Source organism: Heterocephalus glaber, unplaced genomic scaffold (assembly GCF_053883595.1).
Source record: "Heterocephalus glaber isolate CG9 unplaced genomic scaffold, H.glaber_assembly_v1.0 deba00000768, whole genome shotgun sequence".
Lineage (NCBI taxonomy): Eukaryota > Metazoa > Chordata > Mammalia > Rodentia > Bathyergidae > Heterocephalus > Heterocephalus glaber.
Genome location: NW_028258162.1, coordinates 7996434 through 8019480, shown reverse-complemented (window position 1 = coordinate 8019480; position 23047 = coordinate 7996434). Strand labels below are relative to the sequence as shown.

Genomic DNA, 23047 nt, shown 5'->3' with positions numbered 1-23047 from the left:
TGTTTGGGTTTCCCTACCTTTTTAGATTGCTGATAAAACCACAGTGGCATGATTTGCTTCCTTGCAAACTGGGAATTTGGTTTTGCCTTACACTAAAAGCATTGCCTCATCTACTGCAGGTAAAATGTTCTTTCATATAATGTTAGATGCTTTCATTGTGAATTATTCATGAAATAATTTATGCCCATGTCTGCTTTCTGAATGCTGATACCCAGTATATCCTTCATAATGTTGATTGAATTGAAATCAGGTACTTTTATAAGTTAAACTTTGTTTAGATTCTAAGATTATTTACATACCTATTCCTATAATTATCTTATTTTGCTATTAGAATACCTTAGAATTCCAAGACAGTGGAAAAATTTTAAAAAATACTATCTTTAGGACAGACATAAAAGCAGTAAAAGTTTCATTTGCTGTTGTCATTAAAGGCATAACCAGTAAAAAGGAACCAGGTTCAAGTAGCTTGTCACCTATTGTTTTAATAGTATTTAAGTACATAATGTTAAAAAAGAAAAACAGGTTTTTACTGGAGCTTCTATATAATTATGCAAAAGTATACAGTGCTTTCAGTTTATCTGCAGCTTTAAGAGTAGTGAAGACATTTTGTCTTCCACTGATAATCCGAGTTTCTGTTTCATTAGTCTTGATCAAGCAATAAAATGTGGGTACATATATTTATATGGCAATTTCCCATTCTTTTATGCTCAGCATACCAAGCATATTTTATTAAATTAGTGCTTTGGTAATTTAATCATTTATTTAGTTAGAAAATTCCCAACATATAAACATAATATTTGAAAGTAAATATGCTTTTTGCTGTAACAGATTTTGAGGTTCTTTGAGATTGTAATTTCGAAGGAGAAATGTTTTATTTCAGAAAATAAGTGCTGATAAGCCAAGAACCAGTCCTCCCCACTTTGTATTCATGTGTCAGAGCTGTTTTTCAAGCCATTTATGAGAGCTAATGACCCCAACTTCTGCATCCTATTTTCCTTTTTCTTCTTATAATGTAAATCATATATTTGAAGGAAAAAAGAAATAAAAATTACCAGCATGCTTATGTCTAGCCTTTAAGAAATTATTTATGAATTCTTCGATCAAGAAAATTTATGTTAATGGTTATTTCTTACAGAGTCTTATGTTTGTTTATAGTTCATAAAGAAAAATTGAAGTGTTTTAGTAATTTAGACACTTTTGTTTTTAAGTCAACATGGTATCTATTTGAGAAAAATTCAAATTCTTAAGCACTGTATGAGTAAAACAATAAGAGAGAGGGAAAGTATATTTATCATACTATATGTTTATAAGAAAATGTGCCAGAAATATTTTTAGGACAGATCTTCATTTTTTTGAAGTCTATTTTTTGCCAGTGCTAGAATCTGTGCAATAGACAAATGAGAGAACAGATGCATTTAAAAATATAATCATGAGACAGTATAATTAGACTACCACACAAAATGTCAATCTTAAATACTCATTTGTAATTTTAATCTAAGTAATTTGAAATAAAGTTTATGTGGTAAAATGAACATATATCTGCCTGTGGTATCTAAACCTAAAAGATTAAATGACTATTTTGCCTCACCATAAGTTTTTAGAAAATATATAAAAATAAGAAAATTTACAGAAACATTTTGGTCTCTTCAGAAACTTTAAACTGTTTGATAATTTGACTTTTAAAGTTTGTACTTACATTCTGATAACTGTTGCCTCTTAACTTTTATATACTTAGGCATTAGCCTTTCAAGACCTTATAAACTTAATTTTTAAGTTTGGTTGTAATTATTTCTTCCTAATAAATGAATTTTAAGAAGAAAATGATGATTTTTCCTTTTTCTTAAACACATGTTTGGTATTTTAATTCTGCTTTGGAGGCATAAGATTAGTTTATCTAGTGGTCACTAGCAAAATAATATAACATATAGTAGTTTCTTTCTGGTACGGGTTGTAATAGTGAGGGTATTTTAGATTGATGAACATATAGCTTATGAAAGAGAGCAAAACAATACTGAATAGTTGCTGTCAGGTTTAGATTTTTCTTTGCCTTTTTTCCCCCATCTTTTGTGACCTTCATATTAGTTTATCATCCATAAAATCATGTCATATAAATTTTATGTGTTTGTGTGGTATTGCTATGAAATCTTCTTAAGTAAGACACTTGTGAAACTTAGACCTTTTAACCCGAAGCAAACTGGATTGGTAATTGGTACAGCAGTAAAAAATGGGCTCTATAAAAGACTTCGGTGTGAAAAATTATACATAGAGCCTTAAACTTTTAAAACATACTTTATATGTATTCGCCACTCTTGTAATACAAAGCTGTTGTTTTTTGGTTTTTGTTTGGTTTTTTTTTTGGTACCAGAGATCGAACTTGGGACTTTGCGCTTGCGAGGCAGGCGCTGGAACCACTGAGCTAAATCCCTGGCCTGCTGTTGTATTTTTAAATAGGAGTCTATTCATTAGAGTTCTTCTTTCTTTCATAAACTACCATACCTATAGTCTTGGTTTCTTTAAAGACAGATTTCCAATCTTCTCTTTAAAGAAGAATAAGACTAATCTCTAGTGAAGCAGTGTAATTGTGTAATACTTACAGTTTTATGATTTTCCCTTAGTCTTTTACATTTGTGAGCAACATTTTTAGCAGCTCTTATATTGAGTTTCCCAAAACATTAAGCTTGATTTTCATAGAAACAATTCTATTTTCTACTAATATTTTATTATTTTATGTAATATTTAATTGGATCATATTATTACAATAACAGATATGACTTGCACCCACAGGCTTAAGAGCTTACACAACCAGCTCTTACAAACACATAGTGAATAAGCAGTTACCAGTGGAGACACTTTTACTTCTGGTGTGAGTCTCTTGCATTTCAGGAACAGCGATCTAAAATTGAACTTTAAATACCCTGTGCAAGTACATAAAAGTGAAAGATTTAATGGCTTCCAGCAGGTGAACTTCACACTGGCAGAATCTGTTGCCTAATCTTGTCATTGCAACACCCCCAACTTCTGTCTTCCCCATTCATCCTCTGCATACCCATTTCTTTACTGAACTTCACATACATGCAAGGTTATACAGTAGGTTTGGAAAAAGTAAGTTTTGACCCAGTTTATGGGCTAAAGTTCTCTTGTATTATGTAACATTGAAGATCTTGAAGAAAACTTACTACCTGCTTAGTTTACCTAAATTCTTTTCTATACTCCTCTGCCAAAAGATCATAAATGAGAGCAGTTATGTAAATATTTGATATATAAAGCTTCTTCTGGTTTCATGTTTAAAAAAATAGTTCATCCAGTTCAATAAAGACATATTAAACACATGAAAACAAGGCACTACAAAGGGTCTAGAAATAAATGTGCCTTCTGGGACTTTACAGTCAGGTAGCAGTTATAATATGTGAGTTCAAATGACCGTGATACAATATGGTACATAGGAGTCACATTTGTAGTATAAACAATGACTTCTGCAGAGGTTCATAGAAGTAAGGTTGACTCCATTTAGTACGCCCAAAGAAAACTAAAAAGAAGAGCCACTTGAATGGAGTCTTAAAGGATGAATAATGTGCCCTTACCAATGAAGTGGTCCACTTTGTGTAGTAGGTCATATACCAAGATAATTTCATAGATATAGTATGTCCCATGCAATCTGACTGTGTTAAGGGTGAAAGAGACACTTTTTAAAAGAGGATATGCTGTCATTTATTTCTATAGTCTAGGTCTCCAGATTCCGACTCTATCCATTTAGGACTTCATATTCTAACAGATAAAGCTATGAGTGGTCTATAAGGAACATTTATGCAGGACAAAGTTTATTTATGACATAGCAAAGTCTTTTACACATTTCTGACAAAGATATGAGTGAAATACTAGAAGTGATAGATACAGAGTGCCCAATGGCTATGAAACAGGCAAAAAATCCTCTTCTGTGATTGGTGGAGTAGTGCAAAAGTATCTCTCTGATACTACTCCTTGCTTTTTGAGAAGTTCTTCACACTTCCAGCATCTAGTTTTATTCCTATATTCTGCTCTGAAAAAGATACTGAGAGAATTATAAGAATAATAGATAGAATGGCAGAGCTGTTATACTGGATACATGTTAATTTTTTTTGAGGGGGGGTGGTACCGGGCATCAAACTCAGGGCCTTGCGCTTGTGAGACAGGCGCCAGAACCACTGAGCTAAACCCCCAGCCCCATGTTAAATATTTGATGATGTTGACTTAATATCAAACATTTCCCAGATAGTCAGTACTCAAGGAAGAGATGCATAGAGATTACTACTGTATACTTAGCAGAATGTATCCCATTATCATCTAAGTACCCACATGGGCAAAAGAAAGAATAAGCATCTAATAAGAAATCAACAAAAAAGGATACGGAGAATATTTGTGAATTGATGAGTAGATGGAAGGCTAGTGTGCTTGGAGAGATGAGAGAGGAGTGAAATGCATGACTGCATGCAGGGAAGCTGGTGGACCTTGAGAATGTATCTAAATAGCTAAGGAAGCAAGTAGAGTGATCAGCAAGAAGTAGAAAATGAATTAGAACATATCAAGCCCTAGAGCAAGGGCTTTGAGGCTAGAATGTAACTGTAGCACTGCAAGTATAGCTTCTGTAACACTTTCACATTTTATCAGTCTGTTTCTGTTCTCATGATAGTTTTGAAGAGAGTACATATTTGCTTACTAGTCTTCCGTGTCAGTTGTAGTCAGCATATAACTCCAGGAAATTATCCTAATATCCATATTGCTCTTCTGGAAAGAGGGTGTGTGTGTGTGTGTGTGTGTGTGTGTGTGTGTGTGTTAAACATAAGGCCTCCCACATGCTACGCATGTGCTTTACCATTGAGCTATAACCCTAGTCCTAGCATATTTTTTTAATTGGTCATATGTTCTGTAGCCATAAAAGTAGCAAAAATTAATGAAATATAATTGATGCTGTGTGTGTAAATTGAAATCTTATAACAGTTTATTTTTGCCACTCTCTACCTGTGTTGGAACCGTGTATATTTAGGCCATAATAATTTAGTTTGGGATGGGGGCCATGAGACAGGATCTCCCTATGTAGCCCAGGCTGGCCTCGAACTCACAGTGATCCTCCTGCCTCAGCATCCCAAGTGCTGGGATTACAAGTGTGTACCACCACGCCTGGCAGTAATTTAGATTTTTTTTTTTGTACCAGGAAACAAACTCGGGACTTGTGCTTGCAAGGCAGGCGACGGAACCACTGAGCTAAATCCCTGACCCAATAATTTACATTTTTTATCTCATATCTCACGTAAGATCAGAAAGTGCCAATTATGTCAAGTGAGTCCCAGTTTAAGTTATATAGTCATAGTTCTGTGTTCTTCTGATATGAAACAGATTTGAACTTCTGAGAGTTTACACATTTGCTAAGTTTGATTTTCTGGGAATTCACTATTCACATTTCTCTCTACCTGTTATGTTGTTATATTTTTCAGTATTGTAACCTATAAAATATAAAACCCATGTAAGTGTCCATTGCCCAGTTCTTCACATTAGTAAGTCTTATTCTCATTGTTTCACACTACCAAGCTGCTCTAACATGAAGACTGTTAAAATAGGGCCAGGGATTTAGCTCAGTGGTTTCACCGCCTGCTGCGCAAGTGCAAGGACCCGAGTTCGATCCCTGGTTCAAAAAAAAAAAAAAAAAAAGACTGTTAAAATAAAAATGATTCTGGGCCGGGGATTTAGCTCAGTGGTTTCACCACCTGCTGTGCAAGCGCAAGGACCCGAGTTCAATCCCTGGTAGCAAAAATAAATAAATAAACAAACAAAAAAAATGATTCTACGAAGTTTCCAGTGTGCATATAAACACTGTCAGGGTTTATAGGTTGCATTGGAGCAGCAGCTGTGGAAAGAGAGGAATCTTCTCCGTATTGCGCTGGTTTTTACCTTTAAAAGAATGTTGCCTAAGATGATAAAAGGAGTACTATAGTACTGTACAAAACTGACTCTACATGGAAGCTTCCCCTGCCAAGTAGCTTCTCCCATGGAGACTGCAACTGTGGACATGCCAGGAGGTCATCCTCCCTTTAATCAGAGCCCTCCTTTCCACCCCTCTGCCTCTGCTTGCCAGGCCCCTGTCCAAACAAACAACACAGTCACAGCTAATTAGCAGGGAGAAAAGCTTCTAAAAGGTGAGGACCCATTTGTTCTAAGCTGAGTTGCCTGCCTTTCTACTCAGAGTTAAATACAGATTTTCCAAGGGATGAGACAGCTTACTTTCAGTACTTTAAAACTTTAAAAACTTTCCAGACACACATATTTTACATAGAAAATATGTAAACAAATGAGAAGGGACAGACAAACTGTTCTGGATTTTTATAAGGCTGAAACTCTACTGCTACTAGAGGACAAAAGGATGCAGGAAAACAGAAAAACCTCACAGCATGAGACAAGAATTCCTTACTTCCGCACTCTGAAAGGAAGGCACAAGGTGTCGGTACTCAGAGATTCCAGAGACACAATATAAAGTCGAATTTTCTAGTTTTGTTGCTAGATACAGAAAAGATAAAAAGCCACAAATGATAGTCAGGTAGGATGTTAAAGTTATATAGTCTCATTGATTTCATATTTTATAGATGAAAAATGTGTAAGACTGAGATGAATGAAGCACTGTACCCAAAGTGACGCACAGCTGGTTAGTGGTAGAAATGAAACTGAAAGCATATGCAGAGAAATATTAACATAAAGCAACTATAAAAGCTCAAAACATAATACACTTTCTCAACAGCTGGATAACCAGATTTTGTAATGAGTATAATAAGCTATCTGATCTCAAAACACCCTATCCAAGAACTTAGGCTAATTATAATTATTATAAAAGGTGAGAAGGATTCCTGCATCAGACAGGCTGAGCAGATGGCTTCTTCAGTCTCTTCGTCTCCTAGTCTAGGTTCAAAAGTAGTTTTAGCCTTTGTATCTGCTTGAATTTGACTGTCTTGGGTAGAAGAACACATGCCTTCTGGTTTTCTGTTTTATTTTTATTGCCTCTTTGTGAGTTCAGTGTTATTAAATTCAAAACAAATTTTGACTCTTATTCAAAGCATGTAATTTAAGTTTTTCTATATTCTTTACTGTAATTTTATTATATATTATATGTAATTCTGAGATCATTAGTCAGTTGAACAACAAAATTGAATATAGACCATTTGACTTTGTAGGCAGATTTTCAGAAAAGTACAATATTTTCTTGTTTTGAAGCTTATTTGTAAACTTCAAGCAGAAAAGATTTGTGTTGTCAGTCAAGAGGAAATGGAGCCTCCTCCATCTTTTTCCAGTGGCCTCTCCTCCGAGCTCTTCTCCCATAGCCCTTGTTCTGCATTTCCCTGCTCCAGCCACTGTAGATCAGTGCCTTTTCTGTCTAATTTTCTTTGGATTGTTTAATATTTTGAAGTTTATATGGAGATGTAAAGGTAAACAAAACATGACAAACCATGCCAGCTCAGCATGTTACTTTATCACTTAAACGAACTATGTCAGAATGTTAAAAGAAAGAGTTATATGTGGGTTTTCTCCATGGCATAGCCCACTAACCTGTGGAAATATTACAGCTTCAGGATTTAGCTAAATTGTCATCATCATTATGAAGCCTTTATCAAGCCAACTAAAAAACGCTCATTGGAGCTGGGGATTTAGCTCAGTGGCACCACACCTGCCTCGCAAGTGCAAAGTCCTGAGTTCAATCCTGGTACAAAAAATTTGCTGATTATATGTTCTCTGTACTAACTTTAATATAGCACTTATATTTTATCTCATGTTAAGCATCGCTAATACAAAAAAATCTGAAATCTGAAATGCTCCAATATCCAAAAATATCCAATATCCAAGTGCTGACATGACACCACAAATCCAATGGTTCAGGGGGGACAAACTGTTTCACGCACAAAATTAAAAACTACCTTAAGGCTATGTTTATAAGGTATATATGAAACATAAAATAATTTTGTGTTTAGATTTGCACCCCATCCTCAAGATATCTCATGTAGATGCAGATATTCCAAAACTGGGAATAATATCAGAAATCCGGAGCACTTCTGGTCCCAAGAATTTTGTATAAGGCATATTCAAACTGCAGTCACACTAGACTGATAGGTTATGGTAAAGTACAGACCATCCTGGAGTTCCAGTGGCTTAATTTGTGTCCATCACCGGGTAGAAACAGGACATTCTGCTCTAGCTAGCTGTTAAGGAGCTCTAAAGTCCATGTCCTCCTTGCTCACTGTAGCAATAGACCTGGGGATTTGCATGAGCTTTCTCTTTGAGTTGGCTGGGAAGTGGCATGTTATGCTTTCTTCTGCAGCCCATGGAGAACGAGTTCTGTGACCCTACCTAATCTTAAGAGGCCATCAGAATGGTGAAGAGAGGAACAGAATGTTGGGCAAGGACCATTTTCTCTTCAGCAAATATTTATCAAGTGCTTACTGTGTATCATGTAGTCTTCTAGGCCCTGAAAAAAGGAAGGAAAATTTCCTGTTTTCATGAAATATACAGTCCATAGTCTATATTTTGTTTAATATTAGTAAGTTATTTTACATATTCTTTAGGGTTAACTTGTATCTCATATATCATTTCTTTAAATCTTTTCTATTTTATTATTACTTTTTATCTTTAGAAACTATACCTTTCAGTAAGTGTTTGCAATACAAAATCAGTACATTTATGGTTGGTACATGTGCATATCACATCTTAATCCTCTTTACTTCCTTCCCCTTCCTCTCCTCCTTTCTCCTTTCCTACCCTCTTTCCCTCTCTAGATCTCCTGCTTATTCATATCTAGCTCTCCTCTTATTTCAGACACATGAATCTCCTTTACAGTATACACTGAAGAGGGCTGGGGATTTAGCTCAGTGGTTCTGGTGCCTACTTCGCAAGTGCAAGGCCCCTAGTTCAATCCCCGGTACCAAATAAGTAAACAAACAAACAAACAATATACATTGAAGAATAGCCACCATTGAAGAATATACATTGAAATCTCATATTGACTATTGTTCCTAGAATCAATTTAGTTTATTCTCAGCTAATTTTAAGTATTAGAAAACACTTCTTTATATTTATCCTAAATCAAAACTTCAATCTCTGGAACTATACATAGTTCCCATAATGATTCTTCAAATATTTTCTAGTAGTTATCAGATTATCCCTAGTCATCCCATCACCAGTCCCTTATAAGATAGTGTCAAGCTGCCTAACTTTTTGATCATTTTTCTTTTATTATTTGTTTTTTGTTTTTTGTGGGGTTTTTTGGTTTTGGTTTTTGAGTCAGGGCCTTGCCATGTAGTTTAAGCTAGTTGTGAACTCACTAAGTAGTCCAGACTGACCTCAGACTCACAGCACTGAGATCACAGGCATGCCCCCCACACCCAGCTCTGCTCACTGTCCTTTTAAGGTCTTCTGTTTTCAGTACATCTTAAAGTATAGTCATGATAATATAATTTATTATGCAAGGATGGTTGGAATAAGTAATTTAATACAGTAGAATAGAGATTGTAGTTTTGTTGGGAAAGTAATCCTTCCTAGAATGGACAGATGTAATTATAATTTGAACATCCAAGTAAGGTAAGGAGAAAAGAAAAAGTATGATGATCAGGGGTCGGGGATTTAGCTCAGTGGTTCCAGCACCTGCCTTGCAAGCTCAAGGTCCCGAGTTCGATCTCTGGTACCAAAAAAACAAAACAAAACAAAACATGATGATCATGTAAATGAATGCTTCAAAGTGGAGCAAAAGGAAGATAGGATTCTTTGGCTTGAGCAAACAGTGAGTGAGATAGAGAAAGTGTGAAAACTCTTGGATTAGCTGGAATAGATTCAGGTATCTGGGTATTCCAAACCTCAGATAAGTGAGATTTTGGATCAAATGGGTATTTCAAAGAAGGACTTTTAGTTTAATTTTGTGCTGTAGCAGGCAGAAGAAACATTAGTAGAGAAGCACATTTGGCAGGACCATTAGGAAGAGGTTGCTGTTACCCAGTAGCACATCTTTATGTGGAGGATGTGGCTGAAGAGAAGTTATCTACTCAAGAAGACACAAGATTGCCCAGGAGGCATTTTGATGAAATATGAAATGTTAAAACTCACCCTTACTTTGTGACAAAGAACAAGATTCTAGTCAAATGATAAAGTAATAATGAAGGTAGCTAACACATACAAGGCCTAATAAGACATCATTCTAAGTGTTTCTCAAATAGTAACATTTAATTTTCACAACAGTCCTATGATTAGGCTCTTTTATTATTCTCACTTTATGGATGAAAGAACTGACCCATATAGCAAGGAAATAATTTGCTGAATGTCATGTAGGTAGTAAGAAGGCAGAGCTAGGATCTTAATCTCGGTTCTGGCCCTAAAATCTGCCTCTTAATCACTGTATCTCACTGTACTATACTACAATGATTGATTTCAACCTACCTTCTTTCATCTCTCGTAAATAACTAATCTGTGCCCTTCTTTTTTTGCATGGTGCCACATTTCCTACTCCCTCAAGGAGCCAATGCCTTCCTGGCCTTTTCTTCTTCCCTACTATTAAAACCTACTCTGTGGAAAGAAGCTAATAAGCTCATTCATTCATTCACACCAAGGTATAAATAACTGATATGGCTTACTATAAAAATAATACCCCAAGGCTGAGTTTTACTTAAGGGGGTGGAGTGGGGAATGTTAAGGGGCCATAAAATCCTAACCTCAGACCCTGCTGAAACATAAGCCGTGTATGGGTGTGGGAGGTGAGCAAGTTGGGTGCATGACCATCCAGACCCTTCGAATCACAGCATTGGTTAGCTGGCCCAGGGCTTGTGGAAACCTGTCTAGTAGAAATGAGATAAGAACATGAAAGTGGGAATAGAAGGAATAAGAGAAATATCTTTTTTATATTGATTGAATAATGTTAGGAATATCCTATTAGTTCCCTAGTTTGTTGTCCAGGGGAAGAGTTCTGATATAATCCCACTAGTCATAGACTTCAGAAGAAAGCTTTGACTTGGATACAGTCATAGAGAAAAAGAGAATTCTATTGAAGTGTTTAAGTGTTCATCTGTTTACATCTGATCTGGGTAATGTCAGAGGTTGATTTTTACAGAAATAGCCTTGTTAGACGGGCCCCTTTCTTATCTTCTCTAGGAATCTTACAATCTTGGAGTTACCCCAAAGTTATCCTGATACCCTTCTCTTACTCCACTTAAGTCAGTCATCAAGCCTTTTCCTTTCTTTCTTTAAATGGTCCTCATATATTTCAATCTGGTGTAGCTCAGTGAACACTTACTGAGTGTCTGCTCTATGCCAGTTACTTGCTGTGGGCATACACGGATCCTTATTTCAAATGTCCTATCTTCTAGAATATGGCATGATCTAGTCTCATAAGCGAGTAAGTACGGAAGTAGTGTGCAGGAGAGTTATTCTGCTGGAGATGGTAAAGGAGATAGTGCCTGAACAAGGCTTTCAGGGATGAAAAGAGTTTGTCAGAATGATGAGGGCAGCAAAATACTGCAGCCAGAGGGCAAAGCAAATGCAAAGGCCGCGAAGCAGTGTCGCTATATAAAATACGAAGTTTGAATCGAGGAATGTGGGAAAAGATCTCTTGCTTTTTGTCATTGTCAGGATCGCCACATGCCTAGAGCATCAACTTGTTTGTTTTCATGTCTGTGATTTATTGAAGGCCAGGTTTGTTTGGGTTTTTTGACCCCTTGCTAAAGTCTTACCTGTGTGCCAGTCATTGAGACTTTAGCCACTGTATCTTTTTTTTTTTTTTTTTTTTTTTTTGGTACCGGGGATCGAACTTGGGTCCTTGAGCTTGTGCAGCAGGCTGCAAAACCACTGAGCTAAATCCCCGGCGCTAGCCACTGTATCTTGACGCCTGTGTGTTTTCGTGCCTTGTGTGTCCTTGCCTCGGAGGTGACTGTGTGGCACTGGTCTGTAGGAGTGTTGGAAGGGGGAGTGACAACTTTCACTCACATCTGCTACAGGGCCATATACAGTAATCATCAGATCTGCAGATAATAATTCTGAAAACCTATTGCAGTTAAAGAACTAATGTGAAAACAGTACCAGTACTTTATTAGTCACAGTAATATAATTTATTATACCAAGTAATTCAGTTTAGCAAGTGAGTTTTCTTGCTGTCTGTATACACAATAGTATGCTATTAAGAAAATAGGAATGGAAGAAAATAGGATGTGGAGACCTTCTTTTCATGTAAGAGAAGAAAGAATTTACCCGAATTTATACTCGTGCAGTTTCTGGCCTTAGCTGTCCAGGAGAGAAAAATCAGACAGAAGTGTTTATTCAGTTTCCTCTGTTCATCATAAAATTTGAAAACAAAAAGAAAGGCTACTTCTAAATTTTATATACTGCTATAAAAGGAAGTTATAGGGAAAATACTGTCAAAACAAACTGATTTTTATGCTAATTTATTTATAACTTCTTTTTTAAGGATGCTGGGCAGTTTTACGCTAAATATAAAGAAACAAAATTAAAGGAAAAAGAAGATGCACTGACTAGAACTGAACTTGAAACGCTTCAAAGTGAGTTTGAAACAGTGTCTTTCTGTGTTAACAATATCATATAAAACCAGTGACCTACATTTGGATTTTCCTTTAGGTTTAGCAGTAATTAAGTTTTTTATATTTTCTTTGCCACTTTCCAAAAGTCAGTTGTATTTAATGTATTATGAATAAAAAATACTCTATTGCTGAAGCACCAAAATCCATTCTCAGAGGAAGGATAAAATCGACACGGGGCCATGCAGCTCCGGAAGTGTAGGACCATCCAAACTCTGCCAAGTCCTGTTATATCCCAGTACTGAAATTATAATTGATTTTTAGTGCCAAGTCTAACCAACTGCTGTATATTATACAGTGCTATAGTAATTGGTAAACCTGAAAATATCAGTGATTTTTGTTTTGAAAGTTTTGCTTCATTTGCACATTATTACATAATATAAACAACCTTGAATAAATTTATTAATATGTTGAAAAGAAACCTTCCAAAGTGCACTATAGACAGTTCTTCCTGATTTTAGGAAAAGTTGAACATACTGTTAGAGAAGACATTTTCCAAGTTCTGGACCTTTTGTCTAATTTTGCCTTATCTCCATCCTTCCTACACATATGCACTGTCTCTTTACACTGCTTTGTTTTATTGAATGCCTTTAATACTACTTAACAATTTATGTACTGCTGTTGTTTATATCTGGCTTCCTCCCAGAGGAATGTAAGCTTCATGAGGCAGAGTCTTTATCTGCTCACTGCTGTGTCCCCAAGTTCCAGGGGCCAGAGCATACTTACATTAGGGAGCTGTTTTTCCTTCTAGCCCAATTCTTTGTGTGCCTGGGCACCTTTTGAACAGGGACTTTCTTTTTCATCTTTGTGTCTACAACCTCCAGCAATGTCCTCACCCATAGTAAGTTTTCAGTAAATGGATGAATGGTTGGATACTAAATTAATGTAATACCACGAATATTAAATGTCAGACAAGCATCTGTCCATATAGAACTCTAACTCAAGGGACACAGAGTTTAATTCAAAAAGTTTCAATAATTACAAATACAGAATAATGTTCAGATCAACTGTATAATTGTATAAAGCAGACTTCTGTGAAGAAGGAAGAGTTACAATGATAGAAGATTATGTATTATGATTGGGTAGATGTGTGTTGGGAAGTAGAAGTGGGCAAATAAAACTCTAAATGTAATTTTCATATGATTGTTATTTTTAAGTAAAATTGGTACATAACTGTTTTTTAGGCCTTTCAGATTAGTCAGAGAAAAAATCTTATTTGTAAAGAAAGAGGAAAACATCCAATTAATCCAAAGTTTACCTATAAAGGCAGTGTAAATATACTACATTTCTCTCCATAGTCAGCTTATCATTTTTATCTAATTTTTGTAACAAATCACTTAGCTGTTATAATTTTGATATATGTGTTAGAATTGTTTTACTAGTAAAGGATTAAGTATATATACTACCCTTATGAAAATAGGGGTTAAACAAAAAGTATTTATCACAATGTCAAAGTTCCTTTTGAGGTCTGTAACCACTTTTCCAAAATTGTTCAAAGATTTTTGTTCTGCTTAAGAGTTGACTAACAGTCTCAAATTTAATAATTTGTTTCTTATTTTATTGTTTAGTTAAAAAAAAGATTATGTGAAAAAAGAAATTTTAAATAAATACCTTAAAGTTCTGTCTTCAGTAAACATGTGTAACAGTCTTCTAAAACATTTGAAAATTCACCACTAACTTACCAGTTATTGAAACTCAGAATGGAATAAATACATACAAAAAGTCATATTAAAAGCAACACTCATACTAGGCTCTGAGTAATCAGATGGTTGTCTCTCATCTCATGTTTTTTTTTATCAGTGAATATTTGGAAAAGGTGGTGGATCAACATTAAGAATGATCAAGAACAGTCACATTCACGGTTAACAATGTCAGAAACTGTCATGTATTTTTTAATGTAGTCTCTAATGGTTACATGCAAAGAATCTTTTAATTAATTTTGTTAACTTCATTACAGTGTTCTGCATTGTATACATTAGAATTAATACATTAAATCCCCTAGTGTGCATTTCATTTGCCCCTATCCTTCTTAATTTTAAAGACCATCATTGGAATACTGAGTTCATAATAACATTTCCATCTACTTAATTGAGTAAATGCATCTCATGCAGATTAGCAATAGCTGTTTTATGCTGCCTGTCTTTCATGGCCTAACTGCTGCTCTGCCCTCCTGTCTGCTTTACTGCTCAGGTTGTGCAGCACTCAGGGGCTGCCCCAGAGCTGCTTTGAGTAAGGTGTAAACAGTCTTATAAAAATAGTATTTTAGAGGAGGGAAAGTGTGAAAACGGTAACCTCTTTCAAGTAAATATTTTTTTGCAAAAAAATTTTTTTAATCTCTAGGCAATTTTTGTCACATATTCTTATAAACCTTTGATTGGTTTTATTATCTAGCTTTAAATAAGTTGAATATTTATAAAATTAGACCTTTTGGGTATTAAATATTTTTCTTACAGTCTGTAAATTTTTTAGATTTATTCTAAACAGCTTTTGTTAATTTGTGGTGCTGAGGATTGAACCCAAGGCCTTGTATATGCTAGGCAAGCAGTCTACCACTGAGCTGCTATATTTTCCCAGCTCCACTCTAGATCAATAGAAGTCAATTTTATGTACTTATAATGAAACAGCCCCATATAATGAATGCTAAATGCATTATTTTTTAGAATAATTTGACAAAAAGTGTGCATGTTTCTGGAGTACCATGTGATGTTTTGACACATGTAAACATTGCATAATATTCAACTTAGAGTAAACATATCTCATCAGACATTTCTTGCAGTGAAAACATTCAAAATCCTTTCTTCTAGCATTTTGAAAGACCGCACATTATCAATAAATGTTTGACTTATTTCATAGAGGTAGTGTATATAAAGGTCATGATTTGAATAGACAAAAGGAGAAGAAAAGTTAGAAAAATTAGTATTTTCTTACCATTTTCTCTATACCTTGTACGATTTAGAAAGCACATAAAAGCCATGGTTTGTTTACCCATTCACCAGCTGCAGGGCATTTTGGTTGTTTACAGCTTTGGGCTATTATAAATAAGCCTGCCCTGTGCAATCATGTAGGAATTTTTGTGTGAGCCTAGTTTTCATTTATCTGGGACAGATGCCCAAAGTGCAATCGCCAGGTCATACAGACAGTTTATGTTTACTTTTGTTTTTTGGTTTGGGGGGCTTTTTTGGTACCAGGGATCAAACTCGGGACCTTGCTCTTGCAAGGCAGGCGTTGGAACCACTGAGCTAAATCCCTGGCCCTATGTTTAGTTTTAAGAAACTGTCAAACTGTTTTCCAAAGTGCCTGTACCACTTTGCATTCCTACTGGCAATGTGTGTGGACTCTAGGACAGTGGTGTCAAACCTATGGCACACGTGCTGCAGCAGGCTGTTTGTATCATCGAAAGCTCTAAAAGGTTTGCCAGTCCTGCTCTCTCTACATCCTCACCAGCATGTGGCATTGTTGTGATTAAAAACTGTTTTTAACTCTGTGTAGAGATTCCTCATCACGGTCTTAAGTTGCATTTCCCTAACGGCTAGGGATGATGGAACATCATTGAATGTGCTTTTTGCTATGGATATGTTCTCTTCAGTGAAATCTATCTTCATGTCTGCTTGTTTTCTAATTGAATGTTTTTTACTACTGAGTCTCAAAAGTTCTTCTTATAGTCTAAATGAGTCAGTCCCTTTATAAAATAGTGGTTTACAAATACCTCCTCCCAAGTCTGTAGCTTATATTTTCATCACAGAGCAGGATTTCCATTCTGAAGAAGTACAGGGTATTGTTATTTTCTATTGATTGTGTTTTGATATAATATCAAAGATCTTATACCAAGTCTCAGATTATAAAGATTTCTCTTGCCGGGGATCTAGCTCAGTGGCGCCTGCCTCGCAAGTGCAAGGTCCCAAGTTCAATCCCCGGTACCAAAAAAAAAAGATTTCTCTATTTTTGTAAAACTTTTATAATTTTACATTGTATACAATCTATGATACAATTTTGGTTAATTGTTCCCTAAGGTGTAAGGTTTAGGTTAAAGTTCATTTTTTTGCCTGTGGATATCCAGTTATTCCAGTACTGGTTTTTGAATAATTACTCCTCTTTAGTTGAATTGTGCTTAAACCTTTGTCTTAATCAGTTGCCTTTACATATGTGGAGCTGTTTCTTCTGAGCTCCCTGTACCATTTCCTTGGTCTGTATCTTTCCCTCTGCCAATAGGATTATGTGGCCATACCAGCTTTAAAACTGGATAAGTGATTCTTCCTACTTACTCTTCTTTTTCAAAATGTTTCCACTATTCTATTAAGTATTATTCTATTAATTTTATGTAAATTAAGAATAAGCTGTGCCCGTAGTCTAAGCTACTTCAGAGGCTGAGGCAGGAGGCTTATGTGAGACCAGCCTGGGCAACATAGTGAGATTTTGTCTCTTAAGAAAATAGTAGAGGTTTAATTCAACCCATCTGTACATCTTCTTAGTATCTTCCCAGAAGAATTCAGAACATCATACTTCAGTGATACATGCACACCCATGTTTATAGTGGCACAGTTTGCAATAGCTAGATCTTGGGAAGAGCCCAAATGCCCATCCACTGAGGAGTGTATAGAGAAGATGTGGTTTTATAATACAATGAAGTATTACTCTGCCATAAAGAAAAATAAACTTGAGACATTTATAGCTAAATGGATGCACCTTGAGACCATACTCTTAAGTGAAATAAATTGGGCACATGTGTAAATACCACATTGTTTCTCTGGTGTGAGAAACTGAAAATGTAAACAAGGGCCAAAATATATACTAAATATTGTGAAATAGGAAGAAAATGTTCAAATGGGTAGGTGAATTAGGGAGGGGAGGCAGGGGGAAAGGAAAGGAAAAAATGAGAAAAGGGAAGAGAGGTTGAAGGAAGGGTAGGGGAATGGAAAAAAATAAGAATCAAGATATATTATGTATAGGTACAAATTCCCTGTGATGAATGTGATCATTATGTATAGCTAAAATGTACTGATAAATTTAATTAATTAAAAAAATAAAATAACAGCCAGGTGTGGTGGTGCACATCTGTAATCCCAGCACTCAGAAGGCTGAGGCAGAAAGATCGCTGCAAGTTTGAGGCGCGCCTGGACTACATAGTGAGACTCTGCTTCAAAAAACAAAAAACAAAATAATATATAATAATAAAATAATGAAAATTAAAATATATAATAAAATAATAAAAATATAATAATAATGTGTTCATCTATAATAAACGCCTGCCAGGAAGTCCAAAGCAAGCATCGGGAGGCTTGGATCTGATGAGGGCCAGGTCTCTGCTCCCAAGATGCCCCTGGTGGCCATGATATTTTTCTTCCTGAGTCTAGTGAAGCCTCTTTATTTGTTTTTTTTGTTTTGTTTTGTTACCGGGGATTGAACTCAGGACCTTGCACTTGCGAGACACGTGTGCTGCCACTGAGCTAAATCCCTGGCCCCTGGTGAAGCCTCTTTATAAGGGCCGACTTCAGCTCAGTCCCTGAGGAAGGATCCATCCCTCACGATGTAATCACCTCGAAGGGCCCGCCTTTGTGGAGATTGTTTCACCGTGAGTTCTAGGGGGAACAAACTCCCCAACCGTAAGTGTTGGTAGCTTCTTTTCGTTCTGTTTTTGACTTACATGCCCTACTAATCCCAGCTTCCTGCAACAGGTCGGGAAGTGTTTGGTCCTGTTTTCTAAACAAGGTTGTACACTGTGGGGTTAAATGTTTGGCAGAATGCTCTGGTGGATTCCATCTATTTTTTTTGTTTTTTAGTTTTTAAATTAAGTTAAATTTCCTTTATAAGGCTATTCAAATATGTTTTATGTATCTACTTCATGAGTGCATCATGAGCACTTGATTCATCTAAATTGTCACATTTATGTGTCTAGATTTTCCCTAGTACTCACTTATCTTTTGAATGTCTGCATGTCCTGTAGTGATTTCCCCTTTGTCACTAGTACTAATAATTGATAACTTTTGTCTTCCCTCTTTCTTTATCAGTTTTTTGTTTTGTTTTGTTTTGTTTTGTTTCTTTGGTACCGGGGATTGAACTCAGGACCTTGCACTTGCCAGGCAGGCATGGCACTCCTGAGCCACACACCTGGCCCTTTCTTTGTCAGTTTTGCCAGATGTTTATGAATTTCATTGATATGTACAAAGAATCGGTTATTTGTTTCATTGATTTTCTTCACTTTTAATTTCATTGTTTCCTTCTTCTAGGTGCTTTTAGCTTGTTCTCATCTTTTCCTATTTTCTCTATGCAGAAGCTTAGCTATTAGTTTGAAGTGTTTCCTCTCTTAATGTAAACCTAGTGCCATAAACTTCTCTTGGCATTGCCTTGGCTGCCTCCCACTTCATTGTTTTTTTAGTGCTGGGGATTGAGCACCACCGGGCCCCTGGGGAAGCCCGCGTTCTCCACTGGGCTCCTCAGAAACCAGGCTGCTCTCGTGGTTGTAGTCGTGGTCACGTTGACTGCACGGAGGGAAGGGACCCTCATTACCTCCTGCACCTCTCACACCACCCAGGAGGGGGCCTCACTTCAGGCTGCAGTGGCAGAGGTCCTGGCACCTGGAAGCCTCTGGCACGAAGAGTGGCTGCAGTTTTCTTCTGTCTTATTTGCCTGAATGCTTATTGTCTGACCATTTTTCCACGAGAAATTCCCAATGCTCACTAAAAAAAGATCTATTTAAGATGCTGTGGTTTTACTTAAATTCTGTTCTACTGTTTTCCGTAGTGTCAAGGTACAAGTGTTAAAATAAAAAACAGCCTCAGGGGGCCGGGGATTTAGCTCACTGGTTCCGTCGCCTGCCTCATAAGTGGAAGATCCCAAGTTTCATCCCCAGTACCAAAGAAACAGCCTCAGGTTCATGGACAAAGAGCCCAAATCAAAATGTTTGATTTTTTTGTTTGTTTAGTTGGTTGGGTTTTGTTTTTTTGCCTTTGTCAGGCTTAATTATCATTATAGGAATCAAGCTATCTTTTTTTTTTTTTAGTTCTTTTATTGGTACATTTTAGGTATACAGTTCATTTACATTTATCATTGGGTGTTTGTACCTGTACATGATATATCTTGGTTCTTATTTTTTTTTCCCCATTACCTGTGCACCCTTTACCCCCTCCACCCTTCCCTGTTTACATAGATTTCATTTCCTTTTTTTTTTTTCTTTTCTCATAGTTTTTCCCTTCCCTCTTTTCCTTTCCCCTTCCCCTTCCTTCACTCCCTCATCTTTGGACCTTTTTTCCTATTTCAAATTGTCAATTATTCATTTTAATCATTTTAACCCTTATTTACACTTTCAGTTTCTCACTCTAGAGATACTATTTGGTATTTACACATGTGTGTCCTATTTATCTCACTTCAGAGTATGGCCTCGATATGCATCCATTTAGCTATAAATGACTCTAGTTTTTCATTCTTTATGGCTGAGTAGTACTCCATTTTATTAAAAAAAACCCACATTTTCTTTATCCAGTTTCCAGTTGATGGGCACTTGGGCTGCTTCCAAGCTTTAGCTGTTACAAACTGTGCCGCTATGAACATGGGTGCACATGTATCACTGTGGTATGATTCTTTTAATTCATTTGGGAAGATACCCAGCAGGGGAATAGCTGGGTCAAATGGGACCTCTAGTCCTAGTTCTTTGAGGTATCTCCATACTGACTTCCACAGTGGTTGCACCAGTCTGCACTCCCACCAGCAATGGAGAAGTGTTCCTTTCTCCCCACAACCATGCCCGCATTTGTTATTTGTTGATTTCTTGATAGCAGCCATTCTTTCTGGGGTGAGGTGGAATCTCAGTGTTGTTTTCATCTGCATCTCTCGAATGCCCAGTGATGTTGAACATTTTTTCATATATTTGTTTGCTGCTTTTACTTCCTTGTCTGAGAAATGTCTGTTCATTTCAGATGCTCACTTTTGAATTGGGTCTTTGAATTTGAGGGGGTCTGAGTTTTTTCAATTCTTCATATATTCTAGATAGTAGTCCTTTGTCTGAGGTACAGCTGCTAAAAATTTTTTCCCATATTGTAGGTTGTCTGTTAGCTCTGTTGGTGGTTTCTTTTGCAGTGCAGAAGCTTTTTAATAAGATGATATCCCAGTTGTTGATTCTTTCTGCTAGTTCCCGTGCTGCTGAGGTTTTGTTCATGAAGTCTTTTCCTATGCCAATGTCTCCAAGAGTTCTACCGAACTTATCTTCCAGCAAGTTTAGTGTTTCTGTCTTAATATTTAGATCTTTAATCCACTTCGATCTTAGTTTAGTGCATGGTGATAGGTATGGGTCTAGTTTTAATATTTGGCAGGTTGAAATCCAGTTTTTCCAACACCATTTATTAAATAGGCTATCTTTCCTCCAATGAGGATGGTTGGCTCCTTTGTCAAAGATGAGGTGGCTGAGTACATCTGAAGTTGTTTCTGCATCTTCTAATCTATTCCACTGATCCTCAGGTCTGGTCCTTTGCCAGTACCATGCTGATTTTATCACAGTAGCTTTGTAGTATAGTTTCAGGTTGGGAATTGTGATATCCCCAGCCATGTCTCTGTTGCTTAGAATTGCTTTAGCTATTCTAGGTCTCTTATGGTTCCAAATGAAATTTTGGATTGTTTTCTCTAGTTCTGGGAAGTATATTGTTGGAATTTCAATTGGCATTGCATTGAATCTATATAGTAGTTTTGGAAGTATGGCCATTTTCACTATATTGGTTCTTCCTACTCAGGAACAAGGGATGTCTTTCCATTTTCTTATATCCTCTTTGATCTCTTTTTTCAGAGTGCTGTAGTTTTCAGTGTAGAGGTCTTTTGCTTCCTTTGTTAGATTGATTCCTAGATATTTCTTTTTTTTTTGGATGCTATTGTAAAAGGAATTGTTTCCCTAATTTCTCTCTCAGTGAGTCTCTTATTTGTGTACAAGAAGGCTATTGTTTTGTGAGTGTTGACCTTGTATCCAGCTACTCTACTGAATCTGTCAATTAAGTCTAGAAGTCTTCTGGCAGTTTTTTGGGTCTTCTTTGTAAAGTATCATATCATCAGCAAATAATGACAGTTTAACTTCTTCTTTTCCTATCTTTATTCCTTTTATTTCTTTCTCTTTTCTAATTGCTGTGGCTAATGTTTCCAGAACTATATTGAACAGGAGTGGTGATCGTGGGCATCCTTGTCTTGTTCCTGATTTTAGTGTGAAAGTTTTCAGTTTTTGACCATTTAGTATGATGTTGGCTGTTGGTTTTTCATAGATAGCCTTAATCAGGTTGAGGTAAAGACCTTCTATTCCAATTTTCTGTAAGGTTTTTATCATGAATGGGTGCTGGATTTTGTTGAATGCTTTTTCTCATCTATTGAGATGATCATATGGTTTTTGTCCTTGACTCTGTTAATATGGTGTATTACATTTATTGATTTATGAATGTTGAACCATCCTTGCATCCCTGGGATAAATCCAACTTGGTCAGGGTGTATGATCTTCTTGATGACCCTCTGTATTCTGTTTGCCAGTATCTTGTTGAGGATTTTTGCCTCTATGTTCATTATGGAGATTGGCCTATAGTTCTGTTTTTGGGTTGGGTCTTTCCCTGGTTTTGGAATCAAAGTAACACTTGCTTCCAGGAATGAATTTGGAAACCTTGTTTCCCTTTCAATTTCCTTGATGAGTTTAAAGAGTTTTGGCATTAGTTCTTCTTTAAATGTCTTGTAAAATTCAGCAGTGAAACCATCCGGACCTGGGCTTTTCTTTGTTGGTAAATATTTTATTACATTTTCAATTTCACTCAGTGTAATTGGGGTGTTTAGAATTTGTATATCTTCTTCATTTAACTTTGGCAATTCGTATGTATCTAGGAATCTTCCCATTTCTTCTGTGTTTTCCATTTTATTGGAGTAGAGGTTCTCAAAGTAGGTATTGATGATCCTCTGGATTTCTGCTGGATCTGTTGTGACTTCGCCTTTTTCTTTCTTAATTGCATGTATTTGTGCCTTTTCTTTCCTTTTTTTGATAAGGTTGGCTAAAGATTTATCAGTTTTATTTATTCTTTCAAAAAACCAACTCTTTGATTCATTGATTTTTTTTTGTATCATTCTCTTAGTCTCCATTGCATTGATTTCTGCCCTAATCTTTTTAAGTTCCTCTCTTGTATAAGCTTTGGATTTGTTATGCTCTTCTTTTTCTAGGAACTTGAGGTTCTGCATTAGGTTATTCATCTGAGTTTTCTGTTTTCCTAATACGATCATTCACTGCTATGAATTTCCCTCGTAGAACTGCTTTCATTGTATCCCATAGATTCCTGTATGTTGTACTGGCATTTTCATTTACTTGTAGAAACTGTTTAATTTCTTCTTTAATTACTTCTGTGACCCATTGGTTGTTCAAGAGGGTGTTACTCAGTTTCCAGGTGTTTGTTGGGGTTTTGCGGTTTCTTATGTTATTGATCTCCAATTTTATTGCACTATGGTCTGATAATATACAGGGGGTA

At 36.2% G+C, this 23047-nt stretch overlaps 1 protein-coding gene across 1 annotated transcript in view; it reads left to right on the top strand.

The window, feature by feature from the left end:
* The window catches only part of Dnajc1 (DnaJ heat shock protein family (Hsp40) member C1), a 192625-nt gene that overhangs the window by 82414 nt on the left and 87164 nt on the right, over positions 1 to 23047 (top strand). Inside the window, exons 6-7 of the mRNA XM_004859936.4 lie at positions 26 to 119; positions 12455 to 12545. Of these exons, the coding sequence (XP_004859993.1) occupies positions 26 to 119; positions 12455 to 12545 (185 nt within the window). The remainder of the gene's footprint in view (positions 1 to 25; positions 120 to 12454; positions 12546 to 23047) is intronic.